General features: G+C 43.9%; 1 protein-coding gene across 2 annotated transcripts; it reads left to right on the forward strand.

The window, feature by feature from the left end:
* The first annotated feature begins 274 nt into the window (after nucleotides 1–274).
* On the forward strand, nucleotides 275–16370 carry cldn19 (claudin 19). Of its 2 annotated transcripts, none has more exons than XR_013771342.1 (5): nucleotides 275–932; nucleotides 6104–6268; nucleotides 6530–6614; nucleotides 11858–12067; nucleotides 15480–16370. XR_013771342.1 is itself a non-coding variant. In XM_079241845.1 (5 exons), the coding sequence occupies exons 1-5, from the start codon at nucleotides 710–712 to the stop codon at nucleotides 15526–15528; spliced, it is 669 nt and encodes a 222-aa protein (XP_079097971.1). In that variant the 5' UTR covers nucleotides 275–709; the 3' UTR covers nucleotides 15529–16370. The 2 variants fall into 2 exon arrangements, 1 of the variants encoding a protein (XP_079097971.1); XM_079241845.1 differs by having other exon boundaries at nucleotides 11858–12004.
* The last annotated feature ends 374 nt before the right edge of the window (nucleotides 16371–16744 follow it).

Here is a 16744-nt window from a genome sequence, read left to right on the forward strand (position 1 = left end):
CATGGAAACATCATGTCTTCATGCTGACTGGGATTAAAATGATTCAAATTCTACAGGATGGTTATAAAAGGGTAAAAAAACAAACAGAAGAAGCATCTTTTAATTTTTATTTCTCTCTGTTTGAAGCCGTCCCCCCTCCCCAGTCAGAGCAGGCTTCTGGCCTCCCAGTAGGCGTTCCTTCACCACACAACAGTCCAATTACAAGCCAGCCCCTTTTCCCATCCCTTCATGGTCAGCCTGTTGTGCTCACATGCTCCCTCCTTTTTCCCTTTTTTCTCTATTCCCCCTCACCGAGCCACTTGAGCCTGGAGCAGATGGAAAGATTGTAGTGGGGAGGAAAATAAGAGCGTAGCAGACAGACGAGAAGGAACAGGACGAAGCCATGCAGAGAGTGAAGCAGCCCGACAACGATGCTTGATCACTGACCCCCAGAAGCTCTTTCGTCCACTTTGACTGGTTCAGGAATTGAAGAGGTCAGCCCTGAGGGGGAGACGGCAGGTCACCATCCCGGCTGGACAAGGACAGAAAAAGAAAGAGAACTCTACGGATGAAGAGGATGCTCAGAGGGACCAGATAGGAAAGAGAAAATACAAACGAGTAACAGGTGTCCCCTCACTAAGCCTGCTCTCGCTCCACAGTCGCACGACTGAAAAGCTGAGACACAAAGAGTCGGATCGGTCAGGAAGCAGAGGCACAGAGCGACAGCAGCATGGCCAACTCAGGTCTCCAGCTGTTGGGTTACTTTCTGGCGTTGGGCGGCTGGATCGGCATCATCTCCACCACCGCCCTGCCCCAGTGGAAGCAGTCGTCCTACGCCGGAGATGCCATCATCACAGCCGTGGGTCTGTACGAGGGGCTGTGGATGAGCTGCGCGTCGCAGAGTACAGGACAGGTGCAGTGCAAGATCTTTGACTCCATGCTCTCGCTGGACAGTGAGTATGAGTTTAACCCCATACTACGAAGCTCGCTGCTGCATTTTCTGCTCTGTGGAGAAATCCTGATGCTTCATTAGAACCAGAATAATGTAAAAACAACTTTTAGGAATCAGTATCAGTGGCTGATGTAACTTCTGCGCTGCTTATGTAGCCCTTCCATCCACACACCCACACTTCCAAAGTCATAAATGTTTCCTCTGAGATGCAGAAGTTCCCAAGCTGTAAATCTCATCTGAAACGCTGCATCTGTAATGAAGCTCCGTCCACGTAATGTGTGAGAAGCGAGAGAGGGCGAGGAATGTGGGGTTCAGACATAAATTAGCTCTGGATATGAGCCTCCTGTCATCTCTGATCTGTAAGCAGGACTAGCCACTCATAATTAATGACACACAGATTATATGAATCCATCCATCTACTGTCCGCTTAAATCATCCTGCTGGCGATTCATTTGGAAGGTTGTGGGGGTGGGAGACTTGCAACGGGAGAGGGGCTCAGCCAGAGGGTTTTTATTTTACAGCAAAATCGTGGCGTTTTGTCTGTTGGGGAAGTATTTTCTGAAGTGCAACAAACGGAGTGCTTTGCAAACATTTTGTCTGCTGTCAGAGTTACTTTCATGTTCAGAGGCGATCAGAGCTCATCTGCCCTGTCCTCTGGTTCCTGCAGCAACAAGGACGGCGTATTGTCCTGGTGGATGAATGGACGCTGTGAGGAGAAGAAAAGGACAGTGTTGAGCTAAACAGCGGAGACATTCCCAGAATGCGCTCCGTCTTCCCAAACACGCGCACATTGTTCACCACACACCCAGTGAGCACACACTCAGGCCCAAGACAAACACGTCTGCACGCTGCGTCCAGTCGGGACCGGCAACTCTCGCTCAATCAGATGCTCACTCAGGTGCCCCCCCCCCCCCTCTCTAGGGAGGGAACCGTGGGTCTGGTTTGATCCTGCAGGGAAAGTTGTTGAAGGAGCTCATCACCCCTGGATGCGCTGGCAGCGGGGGGCAGCATGTGATGGTGGGGGGAATTGTTCACCAGACTGTGCTGGCGTTGCTGATGCAGCCAAGCAAACATGGTGGACAGAGCTGCTGGGCCAGAACATGGCGGTGGGGCTGAAAGATGGCGGTGGAGACTGGTGGTGGTGCTGAAGGGACAGCTCTTCTCTGCTACCTGCTTCCGCCAATCTGTCGTCACGGCAACTGACAGGTGTGATGGAAAAACAGCAGTCCTGCATCTTTTCTGATAGAACCGTGCAAACAACAAAATAAACATCTATTTGCAAACATTTTAAGGCTTTTTTGCCTGTGGCATCACATCTGTGATGCCTTTACATTTACCAACTTATTGTTTACCAACTTGTCGTTTACCAACTTGTCGTTTACCAACTTATTGTTTACCAACTTGTCGTTTACCAACTTGTTCTTCACCAACATGTCGTTTACCAACTTGTTGTTTACCAACATATCATTTAACAACATATTGTTTACCAACATATTGTTTACAAACTTGTCGTTTACCCAACACATTGTTTACCAACTTGTCGTTTACCAACTTATTCTTTACCAACATATTGTTTACCAACTTGTTGTTTACCAACATATAATTTAACAACACATTGTTTACCAACATATTGTTTACCAACTTGTCGTTTACCCAACGTATCGTTTACCAACATATTGTTAACCAACTTGTTTACCAACATATCATTTAACAACATATTGTTTACCAACATATTGTTTACCAACTTGTCGTTTACCCAACATATTGTTTACCAACTTGTCGTTTACCAACTTATTCTTTACCAACATATTGTTTACCAACTTGTTGTTTACCAACATATTGTTTACCAACTTGTCGTTTACCCAACGTATCGTTTACCAACATATTGTTAACCAACTTGTTTACCAACATATCATTTAACAACATATTGTTTACCAACATATTGTTTACCAACTTGTCGTTTACCCAACACATTGTTTACCAACTTGTCGTTTACCAACTTGTTGTTTACCAACGTATCGTTTACCAACATATTGTTTACCAACTTGTTTACCAACGTATCGTTTACCAACATATTGTTTACCAACTTGTTGTTTACCAACTTATTCTTTACCAACATATTGTTTACCAACTTGTTGTTTACCAACGTATCGTTTACCAACATATTGTTTACCAACTTGTTTACCAACGTATCGTTTACCAACATATTGTTTACCAACTTGTTGTTTACCAACTTGTCGTTTACCCAACATATTGTTTACCAACTTGTCGTTTACCAACTTATTCTTTACCAACATATTGTTTACCAACTTGTTGTTTACCAACTTATTCTTTACCAACATATTGTTTACCAACTTGTTTACCAACGTATCGTTTACCAACATATTGTTTACCAACTTGTTGTTTATTAACAACGGTGCATGTAGTGGCACTGCGTTGTGTACACGGCGGTCTGGGTGTTTAGCTGACACACAGGAGAGCGGAGCGATGTGGAATCGAACATCGGTACGGTCTCTGTGACGGTTTCGCTGCTTCGCCTGGAGGAAAACAGATGAGTAGAGCAGAAAGTGTGAACCGGACCGATGAGGGGAGGCGTAAGACGGACCTGCAGATCAGCAGGTATATCCTGCAATGTGAAGCTTCTTCTTCTGGCCTTGGCTGCTTCTTTTTGACCTGTAGGATCATGGAGATGTGAGCGTGCGCACACGGACGTGTCGAGGCTGCTTTAGTTCAGGCTAGATAAGGAAGGTGCTGTATGAGATGAAAGCAGACCGGGAGGTGTTAGACATGAGGCTTAGATTTTTCCACAGTGGGATATTACACACAGAACAGTCACAATGACCTCACAAAGAGACCTTACAGCGTCTCTACACACACACACACACACTGATTGAGAGCTGGTGGCTGGCACTGCCAGTGTTGGCACCATGAAGAGAGAGAGCCTGGTGGGTAAGCCGGCTACAACCGCCACCCTCCCTTCCCATCCTCCTCCCTACAGAAGCCCCCAGATGCCCTCAAGCTCTGTCCCAGACCCAAGCCTGAACCCCCGCATGACCTCAGAAGAAAAGATGGACACCCATAGAGGAGGAAGAAAGAAAAGAAAGAATGAAACCTCTTTCTGTTGAAGGCTGTTCAGATACTTGATCAAACGGAGCTGCAGCCATAAATCAGACTTCAAAGATCCTCCAAAAATCTCCTTCTGCCTCCATAAAACCCCTCAGATCAGCTCCCGATACGCTGCTGAGGGAACGGCGGTGGTTTCTCTACCGTTCCACCACACGATGCCTCCACTTACACGTCTTCTTCTGGAAGTTTCACCTCCTTCTCAGGTTGCTGCTGGAGTTGAGACGTGCTTTCCCCAGAAAGCATCAAGGTTTTCACTCAGTGAGACACAAACTGGTGAAAGTTGATGTTTTTTCTGAACCTACGCCGGTTTTCGTGCAAACTGCGGGATCCAGGAAGAAGTTGAACTCTGTGTGAGCAGCTTTTTAAAGCCAGCACATCCCTACATATGTTAACGTAGCTGAAAACGACCCCGGCAGCATGCTAACGGGACATCAGCGCCCAGGCGTTGCATTTATGGCACACTGGTGCCGTTAAAGACAAAAACGTCCACTTCCAAAAGAAACGCACCACATATTTTACAGATTGATGTTTACCTTTTTTTCTGCCTAAATTTCTGAAAAACAACTCAAAAGTACAAATTATTTAAAGATTTGGAGGATTTTAACCCTTTAAAGTCCAGCCAGATGACTTGATGTCGTCGATGACTTCTCTTTTTAGTCACCAGAAATTCCATTAAACAGACAAATATTTTTCTGCTTTCGTGGATTAAATTGTTTGATCAACTTTAGTTCTGATAAAAAAACAACTAATTACAGAATAATAATTGAGATTTTAACTCTTTAAATGCCAGTTTGATGACATGTTACAAGTTTTTTCATGTAAAAACCTGCCGGAGGTTTCCTTCCTGTTAAAAGGGAGTTTGTTCCTTCCCACTGTCGCCGTGTGCTTGCTCAGGATGGGAGATTTAGCTGGATCCTCCAACTCAATATGTTGGTTTCCTTATATAGGCTATTAGGAATTGGCTTTCATTATGTTTTTTTTTTCTGTCTGTAAAGCATCTTGAGATGGCATTGCCGTGATTGGTGCTATATAAATAAAGTTGAATTGAATTGAAAAAAAAGTTTGATGGGATTAATTTTTAATCAGTCATGAACATGTCAGGAACCGATTAGTTTCTTTTCTCATGCAGGTCATCCGCCTGCTACTCAAAGGCTTCAAACAGTTCAAATCTCTGTGTGTTTGGTAGTTTCAGGGGGGCGGAAGTTGTTTAGAAAATTAATGCACAAAAACGTGGAAAGAAATTAATCTGTTAAATCCTAAAAGCAGTTTTTTTTGTAGGAAAGTTTGTTCTGATGAAAAATTTAGTTCAAATTTCTGAAGAGAGACTTTATTTGGTGCCAAAACGAATAGGGACGGAGAGGAAAGACGTCCGTAGGGCTGCATGAGGGCCAGCGTTGCTTTCATGTCTCCACATCTGTGCGCCGCAGCGGCGGAGGCAGTGATGCCTGATCACCGTGGAGACGGCTCCATGAAAACAATCTGGCTTTGTAACAAAGCCACACTAATTCCACTGTGTGAACCATGTAAAGCAGGACCTCCTACAGCGTTTCATCTGTGTCCACCTACAGCCTCTCTGTGTGTGGACACATTGTGCACTTGTACATGCATGCATGTGTGAGTGTGTGTGATAATGTGTAAATATGTTCCTCCTACTAAGTTATGTGTGTACTGAGGCCTGTGTGGGCAATGCATGGGACTTTTGAGAAGGCAAAGCCATATCGGAATGCTGCGGAGTCCCAGAATTTGACCCATAAAGCTGCATTTGGAAAATAAAAAGTGGAATTTAACCTAATCTGGAAACTGGGACAGTGGTGGACTCTGGATAATGAGCATGTGGTCTCCCATCAGTCCTGCACGGCATGCGTATCATCATTCCTTGTAATTATCACTTTAATGTCCAGAATAGTTTTTTTTCCTCCGTTGTTCCAGCTGATGGATTGAGAGACCATCCGTCTTGTCATCTCCTCACCTCTGCCCTCCCTCTCCTTTCCTTTATTTCCTGTCGTACCATCCTGCGCTCCCTGCCTCCTCCTCTCCTTCATGTAGTCCACATCCAGACGTGCCGGGCTCTCATGGTGGTGTCGGTGCTGCTGGGCTTCATCGGCATCATCGTCAGCGTGGTGGGCATGAAGTGCACCAAGGTGGGGGACAACAACCCTTCGACGAAGACCCGCATCGCTGTGACCGGAGGAGCGCTCTTCCTGCTCGCAGGTGACTGTCTTTGTGTGGGACACGAGCGTGGGGAGCTTCTCTGATCGTCGGGACGTTTAGCTGCACTTTTCAGGCCTGAATGCAGGCGTCTGCTGGGGGAAATGAAAGCCTCTGCTGTAAACAGGAAGAGGTCATTTTCACTGCTGACCTCAGACATAAATCTTCATCCCCGAGGAGACGACCGACTAAACAAGAAACAGAGAGTACTTGCAGCCATACGTTTGATACGCTGAGCTCATTCTCATGTCTGTCCTTCCACAGGTCTGTGCACACTGGTGTCTGTGTCCTGGTATGCCACGCAGGTGTCCTATCAGTTCTTCAACCCAAACACGCCCCCCAACGCCAGGTGTGTCACTCATCTAAGGCTAAACATGCTTTTTCATTGTTTTTATTCCATTAAATCAGGTAAACTTTGTTTACACGGAACACATGAAGAAAAACCTCCATGGTCCCGTTTTAATCCAAGTCAAATAAATTCATCACATGATTCATGTCCGCCCAGTTTATAAGAGCCGTCTTTATAAAAACCAGTTCATAAGAATCATGGCCTAGCTAAGGGTCAGAACCAGAACCAGGAAGGAAAACCTCCACCTGAACCAGAACCAGGAAGGAAAACCTCCACCTGAACCAGAACCAGGAAGGAAAACCTCCACCTGAACCAGAACCAGGAAGGAAAACCTCCACCTGAACTAGAACCAGGAAGGAAAACCTCCACCTGAACCAGAACCAGGAAGGAAAACCTCCACCTGAACCAGAACCAGGAAGGAAAACCTCCACCTGAACCAGAACCAGGAAGGAAAACCTCCACCTGAACCAGAACCAGGAAGGAAAACCTCCACCTGAACCAGAACCAGGAAGGAAAACCTCCACCTGAACTAGAACCAGGAAGGAAAACCTCCACCTGAACCAGAACCAGGAAGGAAAACCTCCACCTGAACCAGAACCAGGAAGGAAGAGAAACTCAAATGAACAAAAACCTCAGATGCATGAAGAGTAAAAACAGCAGAGAGGAGCCCAGTGCATCATGGGACATCTCCCAGCAGCCTCAGGAAAGGAAAGTTTGAAGATGATCTGAAGGTAGAGAGGAGGTCCGCTTCCTGAAACCAGACTGGGATCTGGTTCTGCTTCCTGAAACCAGACTGGGATCTGGTTCCGCCTCCTGAAACCAGACTGGGATCTGGTTCCGCTTCCTGAAGCCAGACTGGGATCTGGTTCTGCTTCCTGAAACCAGACTGGGATCTGGTTCTGCTTCCTGAAACCAGACTGGGATCTGGTTCTGCCTCCTGAAACCAGACTGGGATCTGGTTCCGCTTCCTGAAACCAGACTGGGATCTGGTTCTGCTTCCTGAAGCCAGACTGGGATCTGGTTCCGCTTCCTGAAACCAGACTGGGATCCGGTTCCGCCTCCTGAAACCAGACTGGGATCTGGTTCCGCTTCCTGAAACCAGACTGGGATCCGGTTCTGCCTCCTGAAACCAGACTGGGATCCGGTTCTGCCTCCTGAAACCAGACTGGGATCCGGTTCTGCCTCCTGAAACCGGACTGGGATCCGGTTCTGCCTCCTGAAACCGGACTGGGATCCGGTTCTGCCTCCTGAAACCAGACTGGGATCCGGTTCTGCCTCCTGAAACCAGACTGGAATCCGGTTCTGCCTGCTGAAGCCGGACTGGGATCCGGTTCTGCCTCCTGAAACCGGACTGGGATCCGGTTCTGCCTCCTGAAACCGGACTGGGATCCGGTTCCGCCTCCTGAAACCAGACTGGGATCTGGTTCTGCCTCCTGAAACCGGACTGGGATCCGGTTCTGCTTCCTGAAACCGGACTGGGATCCGGTTCTGCCTCCTGAAACCGGACTGGGATCCGGTTCTGCCTCCTGAAACCGGACTGGGATCCGGTTCCGCCTCCTGAAACCGGACTGGGATCCGGTTCCGCTTCCTGAAACCGGACTGGGATCCGGTTCCGCCTCCTGAAACCGGACTGGGATCCGGTTCTGCCTCCTGAAACCAGACTGGGATCCGGTTCTGCCTCCTGAAACCAGACTGGGATCCGGTTCTGCTTCCTGAAACCAGACTGGGATCCAGTTCTGCCTCCTGAAACCGGACTGGGATCCGGTTCTGCTTCCTGAAACCAGACTGGGATCCAGTTCTGCCTCCTGAAACCGGACTGGGATCCGGTTCCGCCTCCTGAAACCGGACTGGGATCCGGTTCCGCTTCCTGAAACCGGACTGGGATCCGGTTCCGCCTCCTGAAACCGGACTGGGATCCGGTTCTGCCTCCTGAAACCAGACTGGGATCCGGTTCTGCCTCCTGAAACCAGACTGGGATCCGGTTCTGCTTCCTGAAACCAGACTGGGATCCAGTTCTGCCTCCTGAAACCGGACTGGGATCCGGTTCTGCTTCCTGAAACCAGACTGGGATCCAGTTCTGCCTCCTGAAACCGGACTGGAATCTGGTTCTGCCTCCTGAAGCCAGACTGGGATCCGGTTCTGCCTCCAGAACCAGCAGTAAACCTCAGAGACTGAAGCTCTGATGGGAATCTGGAAGTCTGAGATCTGTACGATCCAGTGGATTTTGGTCAGTAAGAGTTTCGTATGTGAGGGAGAATTTTAGATTCTATCTTATATTTAACAGGAAGCCGATGAAGAGAAGATGAAACTGGAGGAAGATGATATTTGATTATAATCCTCATCAGAACCCTCGCTGGATTCTGGATCAGACTTTTCAGAACAATAATCAGGAATTATAATCATTCAGTCTGGAAGGAGCAGTTTTCCTGCATCACTGGACGTCCTCATCTTGGAAATGTGGACTGAACTGCTGTGAAACTTTAACCGGGGAGATAAGAGCTGTTGAGGAAAGATGGCGTTGGTGTCAAACAAAGCAGGATAAAAACAGCTGCGTTTGTTTGTGCATGACTGGAAACTTCCAGTTCTACTGTGGAATCTTCTAATGGGAGAAATGGAGTAGAATACTCAAACAATATACCTTTTTTTCATTAGTTACCCAGGTCTGATTTATTTGGTTGTAGTTTCCAACTTGAGCCACTAGATGTCACCCTATTTCAATAACTTCTTTTTTAAAAAAAATAATTCCCCGCCAACTCTAAAGCCTAAAAAATACAAAACTATCTTCTTTAATCATTTTTTGTTTTTATCTGAAGCCATTTTAAGGAATAAAGAAATAAAATAAAAAGATTTCATTATGGCTTAATTATTGTAAATGATGAAATTTTAATGTATGAATGAATTTACAATGAAATACAAAGGAAAGGTATACAAAAAGGGACAAAATTTGAAAACATTTCATATTAAATACATTAATGACAATGAATAAATTAAGATTGATCATAAAATATTTTTTAAAGAAATAAATACATGAACAAAACTTAAAATGAATCAAACTGAATAACTAAATGTGAAGAAATAAAACAAAGGCCAAAAGTGACAGCAGGTGTCAAAAGATTAAATGAATCATTGAGCTTATTTACACGCAAAAATCCAAAACATGATTCTTGAATTACTGAAGATTTTGAGGACGTATGTTTACTGCAGTTTTAGATCTTTTCATGGGAAGAACAGACCGAACCACGCTGTTACAACCTGAACAGAACCCACACGAAAAACAAGTTGTCGTCGTATAAACAAAGTAAAGTAGCTCATTAGCTTCCACATGTGCAGCTAAGACATAAGCAGCACATGCTAAGACTATGTTTCTCACATTAGCAGCCAACACCAAGTTAGAGGGGTGCCACATAGCAGCTAACATTAAGAGCATGCCTCACACATTAGCAGCTAATACTAACATGACAGGTTCTCACAGTAGGAGGTAATGCTAAGAAAGAGATACTCCTATTAGCAGCTAATGCTAAGACCACAGTTCTCACATCGCAACTATAAACACACACACACACACACACACACACATTTTTACTCTGACTTTGTGAGGATAATTGTTCCTGGCAGAAAGACTAAGCTTTCCTCATGTATGAACCCTTGCTTCAGTAGAGTCAACGCTGTCATTAGAACATTACTAAACCAAAATGATGAGTTAACTTCTTGCATTTACTGTTAAACTAAAGCAGTAGTAATTGCTGGCAGTATCATGTTAGAAGTAATATCTGTAGTAATATCAGCAGAGATTACTAAAGAGTAAACGTCATTCCAATATGCACTAAGCTGCCTTGAAGCATTTTCTCCTTAAATTGAATTAATTTCCATGTAATGAAGCTGAAAGGCAAACAGATGAAAGAGACAATAATTACATTACTCCTACCAGCACCTTAACTTGGCAGAGGAATTAGCATCAATCCATATCCATAGTTATAGACTGCATCATACCTATGACAGCTGAAATAATGTCAGTTTCTAATTGTTGTTCAGAATAAATAGTAATAGATATAGATCAGTTCAAAAAGCTCTAAGTAAAGACTAACAGCTTCTTGTCGTGGCTGACAGGTCGGATACGCTCATGCACAACCAAATTATTCCATGCATTTATAGTAAATGTTTCTGTTTAACACGTTTAAAGAGTTCCCCATTGGGACATGTTCAAAACTTAATTTCATATTCATAACTGACTGGTATTAAACATCAGCCCACAAGTTTTGCCATTAATTGTCACGGGTTGATGTGTAGGTTAGGACCCAAATGCAGGAACAGGAGCCAGGATGCTGAATGAAGAAGTTTTAATGGAGTAACTCCGAACTGAACTGAATCACGAGCAAAACACAATGAACTCAACTCAACTCAACTTTTTTTATATAAAACCCTTTAAAACAACCAGAGTTGAAACAAAGTGCTGTACACAAAAATAAAAACGGAATAAAACAGTTCAAATGCAAATAAATAACATAAAAACAAGAAGTCATTCAAGGAATATGGAATTAAAACAATAAAACAAACTAAATAAATAGTATTTAAAAACCAATAATAAAAATAAGGCACACTGACCGGAAGCTGTCTTACGTTGGGTTAAAAGCCAAGGAATAAAAATGGGTTTTAAGATGAGTTTTAAAAATGGGCAGGGAGGAGGCTTGTCTGATGTGGAGGGGAAGCTCATTCCGCAATTTTGGACCAGAAACAGAAAAAGCTCTGTCCCCCCCTGAGCTTCCGTTTGGACCTCGGTACGTCCAGGAACCAGCAAACAGAACTGAAACCAGGGACTAAAAATACTGGGGAACAAAACAAGACACAGGTGAAATGGATGAACTAACGAGACCAGGCGAAAAATATGAACAGGAACACAGGCTACACAGAAAACAAGGCAAGGGAACTGAACAGGAAAAAATCTACAAAGTTAAACAGGAAACTAGAACTAAAGACACAACAAGACAGTTAATAGTAAATGATTAAAGCAAACAAGCTCAGAACCAAGCTGCACTTCTTCCTTGCTCCTCAGGCTGCTCTTAGTTTTTTTAGAGATGATTTTTACTAAAATCTTTCCTGTCAGTACGGGTCTCAATGCACCTTCCGGTGCACCTATACATGTCATTAGTGAGGAATATACTATTAGTTTATGGTACGTTTTAAAGAGAAGAAGTAGCCTTTGGAGGAACCGGGTCCTAACCCTTCCCTGTCTGCTTCCTGTCCAGGTATGAGTTTGGCTCCGCCCTGTTTGTGGGATGGGCGGCGGCCAGCCTGACGGTTCTGGGCGGATCCTTGCTGTGCTGCTCCTGCTCCAAAGACGACATGCGAGGGCAGCAGTATTACCGCCAATCACAGCCTTCCACAGCCAGGGAGTACGTGTAAACCCCACCCCCACCTCCAGCAGTGATCCAAACAGAGAGCAGAGGACACGCTTGGTACCCCCCCCCCCCCCCCCCCCCCCCCCCCACCTCTTTACCCTCCAAACACGCCCAGTTCAAACAAAACAAAAAGACTATCATGAATGCAATCGTGGAGCATGTAAACACTCACATTCATGTGTAGGAACATGTTATAGCCAGTGTTGCCAATTCTGTAAGAAAACTTGCTACTGGTTGAGCTAAAAGTTACGTTTCATGTCCTAATCCGATTGACATGATCCTCCTGGGACATATAATTGTAAACAACGCTGTAATGGAGAGGAACAAAGTAATGGGAGACTAACATGAATAGACAAAACAAAAAAAACAACAACTTTTTCTGTCAATATTTTCTTTGTTTTTAATTAAGTATTGACAAAGTTTAGTTTTTAATTTAAATCATACAACATGTCACAGTAACTTTTGAATGTTTTAGTCCACGCTCTTTGTTAATAAGCATTAATATGTGATGGTATGCCAGGGTGAGAGGTGAAAATGTCCTGGTCTGACTGCAAATGGAAGCTGCAGCTGTGTGAGGAATGAGCCTCATATACTCACAGAGAAGCAAACTATTCCTGCTGTTTTTATGCAGTCAGGTCTGTAATAACACCAGAAACAGCCGCTAGATTTGTCACCGGTCGCTTTTTGGAAAACAAGTCATCAGAGGAGTTTGAAAACTCGCTAAACATAGCGACAAAGTCGCTAATCTGGCAACACTGGTTATAACACACACAATCACAAGCAGGACGTATTTTTATGACTCAAAGAGTTGCAAATGTTTAATATTTATATTTCATGTGAATCCTGACACCAGGATAAGCTCGCATTGTGAATTGAAACCTCTCATCATTCAGTCTCTCAGTGCAGAGAGACCAAATCCAAGCTTTTTCCCCTGAGTGCAACAGGGAATCTGGGTATGGAGTTAAAATGTCCAGAAATACTCACTGAGCTGTAGTAGCTTGTCCTGTGCTTCCTGGTTGGAGCTGCATTGTTGTTCTGACTCCATCCTGCTTTGTGTATTTACTCTCCACCGCTGCAGCTAGCCTGTGTAGCGTTAGCGATCCAAACCACAAAAACAACAGAGGTCCTTTTATTTATGAACAGCATTTAAGTTTGAGATTTCCCCCAAAGCCAGGACTGCGATTCAGGCTTTAACTGTGTGACTAATGCTTCTGACAGCCAGTATGGAAGAGCAGACGCAGTTTTTAGTAACCCTCATTACTTCACAACAAAATTGATGAGAGATGTGAGACACAATCTGAACTGCAGGAGTGGAGGTGAATTGTTTCATGAAGGTGTCTGCTAACGAGTGTGCATGTCGCTGTGTTATTTTACTCAACACTTAGAGCCAAGGAGGCTTTCACTGACAACGTCTTCACGCTCGATTTACTAACATCATCATTCCAGATTTATTAGCTGTCTCGTCTCTTAACATCTGCTAGAACCAAGTCAGGGTATGAGATGCAGGTTATTTTATAGATACAAGCATCAGTCTTACAGCCCTGCAGGGAACCGGAAGCTAATTCGAAGCTTAACTTAAACATTTATCACTTCACTGCAGTTAATCCTGTTTTACTGATCACGTACATCACGGTGACAACAGGTCATTTGTAAACTACTGACTGCTCCATAGAGATTAAGTACTTGCAGCTATCCCCATATTAGGGCATGTAAAACTCTACTGCAGAGCTAAATTGCCTCTTGAGTTTCCCCTCGGTGCCTCCACATCACTTTGCCCTCATTTGTATTTCCTAAAGAGGTGGTCCATCATTGTTCCAGATAATAAAGCCATTAACTTTTCTCAGAATGCCCCCCAGTAGCCCCATCTCTCCTTCCTGCAACCTCCCTTCCCAGAGGACACTTGGTTGTGGAGTACTATTATGTTTAAATTGAGGAAGTCGTATTTTTGAATAAATTCTATGCAGCCTTTGTATAAAAAGGGTTGTTAAGAAAACCTGTCTAGTTTGGCTTTGAATAAGACCTGCTCAAAGACGAGTATGAAAAGTTACAAGCAAAACGTAGCCAGCACTTAGCTTAGCGGAGCATTTTTAACAGAAGGAGGCGGCTTGTTGGTACAAAAAGCTTTAATGAAAGCTATGCCGAGCAGGGTGAAATGATTAAAAGAAAAAGAAAGTTTGAGACTTTTAAGCTGAAATTTTAACTTTGACTTTATCGCTGAGATACATGATGGAAACTGATAGCTTTCCTCTGAGCGACAGACAGCACTTAGCTTAGCAGAACTTCTTCACCAGAGGGAGCGGGCGAGTTAGTTTAATCTGCAGGGATAAAATATAAAGCCGACAAGATGCATCTGGATAGATTTTAGTTGTTTTGGGACAAAGATGGAACACTCAGTCCGTTGCAAAACAATCTTTATTCACAACTCATAGACTCTTTAACCAGGAGCCTCCCAGCCAGCCGACATGTAGCATCTTCCCTGTTCTTTCTTTCAGTCTTTTATCCCTCTGTGCTAACATGTCCAGCGTCCAGCATTCATTTTTACATGTCCAACGCCAGCGTTCATTGTTACATTCAGCTGTTTTTTAGTGCCAACATATAGCGACCATTTTCACATTTCTAGCATTCACCGGCCATTTTCTCATGTCCAATATCCAGAACTATTTTCGCATGTCCAATGTCAAACACATGTTTTAACATGTCCAACATCCAGTGATCATTTTTACATGTCCAACATCCAACGTATGTTCTAACATGTCCAACATACAGCAGATGTTTCACATGTCCAAAATCCAAAACTATTTTCACGCGTCCAATTTCCAGTGGCCCATTTTTACAAGTCCAGCGTCAAGCAGATGTTTAAACATGTCCAACATCCAGCAACCGTTTCTACATGTCCAACGTCCAGCTTCCTAGCCAGCTAACATGTTTAACGTTGGGAATCTCAGAGGTCTTGATGTGTCTCTTACTTCCCCTTCTGACGTCTTCTCTTCTCTGATTTTCCTCTTCTCTCCTCTAATTCAGGGCAGAGTTGTTGAGTGAAACTAGTTTCCCTGACTGATCCGCCCCCGCCTTTTTATCGAGGACTGTCCGACTGTCCAACTACTGATACCCACTTTTCCCCTGTTATGTCCTTCACCCTAAATTTGGACATGTTGTAGATGATTCCTTTGTGCACTCTTGCCTTCTGACTTTAACGGTGCATCTACATGGTGCCTTTTGTAAACATGGACTCTTAAAAAAATGTTATGAGGTCTTTTCTTAAAAAAATTAAATGGAAAGTGTCTTGTACACCTCCCGTGCCATCTTCCCTGCTGTTATTGGCTTCAATTTTACAATAAATCTCGAGTGTCTATAATTTGACTGATGTCCTATGACTTCTGGGTCTTATAAATGTGTCTTTTGGGTTTATTTTGTTCGTTTTACCTGTACTTTGACTGAAACATGTCTTTTTTTCCCTTCTGAATTTCAGACCAAATGTTAAAAGTACCCCACCAGAGAAAAGGGAGCAGTACTTGTAGTTTGGGAGTCTACTGGCCTTACCGTGGTTTAGATTCTGTCAACAGGCAAAAGCCTCTCACTGAGGGATTCAAAACAGACAAGAATGAATTTCTGACATGCTTGTTTCAAGCAGTTTGCATCATTATTCTTTTCTTTTCTTTTTTTGGACATTAAAGAAAATGTTTGGGGAAGTTTTATGAGTTAGATTTTCTTGGGAGGGGGGTGAGAGATGATATCCTTGTCTGTGTTGTTGACTTTGGGAGAGACAGTCATTCAGGGTATGTTTTCTGTAACATGTTAAAATGTCTAGGTGTATGTACCACCTACTTTATTCTTTTTGTATTTACTACATATATAATGTTTTACTACAGTGCCTTATAACACACGTTTGTGCACATGTATGTATGTGACCACAAGGACTCATGCCCCATCCCGTCTGGGGGATGTGTCCTCAGCTCCTCTGCCAGCAACTCTCTAGGCCATTTCTATTGTTGGATTCCTGACAGTGAATGTGAAGCTACTCTGCAGTACCGCTTCTAAAACAACAAAACATGTATACAAACGATAAATCTCCAACGTAATGTCTCATGCACTGTTTGTTGTAAGCAGCCAGGATTGAGGATGTTCCAGTTACCTTCATGTATATTTCTGTACGTGTCGCTATGATTTGGTGTGAATGAGTCTGTGTATTTTGGACTCTGAAGGATGTACTGTTCTGTGTACTAAGGTCAAATGCCTGAATTTATTTACCAAGCCAGTCCTTTGTCTAATATTTACTTCCTCCATCTTGTGTATCATCTCATTTACAGTATACCCATGTCTGTTACTGTTAGAATGAAGTAAACAGAGACATAAAAATGGATTTTTTGTCTGACTCGCTGCTTTGTCAGTTTTTTCCTAACTTTTACCCCCTACCTGACTATTCGCCCTCTCTCTCCACTTCTTCCGGCTTTCCGGCTCAATCCTACTTTTGCACCCTGTTGTTCAGTAATTGCAGACATGGAATTCCTCTTCTGCTCCACTGGACTGTGGCACATTCACAGAAAGGTTAACTTGCTCAACAAGGCTTGAATTTTTCTCCTTGTTTTTCCAGGTTAGACAAGAAAAACAAAATTCTGACATTCGCCATAGCTTACCTTTATGCGGCTCAAATACTGTCCAAAGCACTTGATCTATGACTAAAAAACTACACCATACTTTTTTATTAGTGAGAACTGCTGCAAAGTCCACTACAAA

This window comes from Telmatherina bonti (genome assembly GCF_933228915.1).
Source record: "Telmatherina bonti genome assembly, chromosome: 6".
Taxonomy (NCBI): domain Eukaryota; kingdom Metazoa; phylum Chordata; class Actinopteri; order Atheriniformes; family Telmatherinidae; genus Telmatherina; species Telmatherina bonti.

Excerpts from the sequence above, each read along its gene's own strand:
- cldn19 (XM_079241845.1), top strand. The coding sequence starts at position 710 with ATGGCCAACTCAGGTCTCCAGCTGTTGGGTTACTTTCTGGCGTTGGGC. Across the intron at positions 6,615-11,857 it reads AACACGCCCCCCAACGCCAG|GTATGAGTTTGGCTCCGCCC; the intron begins GTGTGTCACTCA and ends CTTCCTGTCCAG. Across the intron at positions 12,005-15,479 it reads CAGCCTTCCACAGCCAGGGA|ACCAAATGTTAAAAGTACCC; the intron begins GTACGTGTAAAC and ends TCTGAATTTCAG.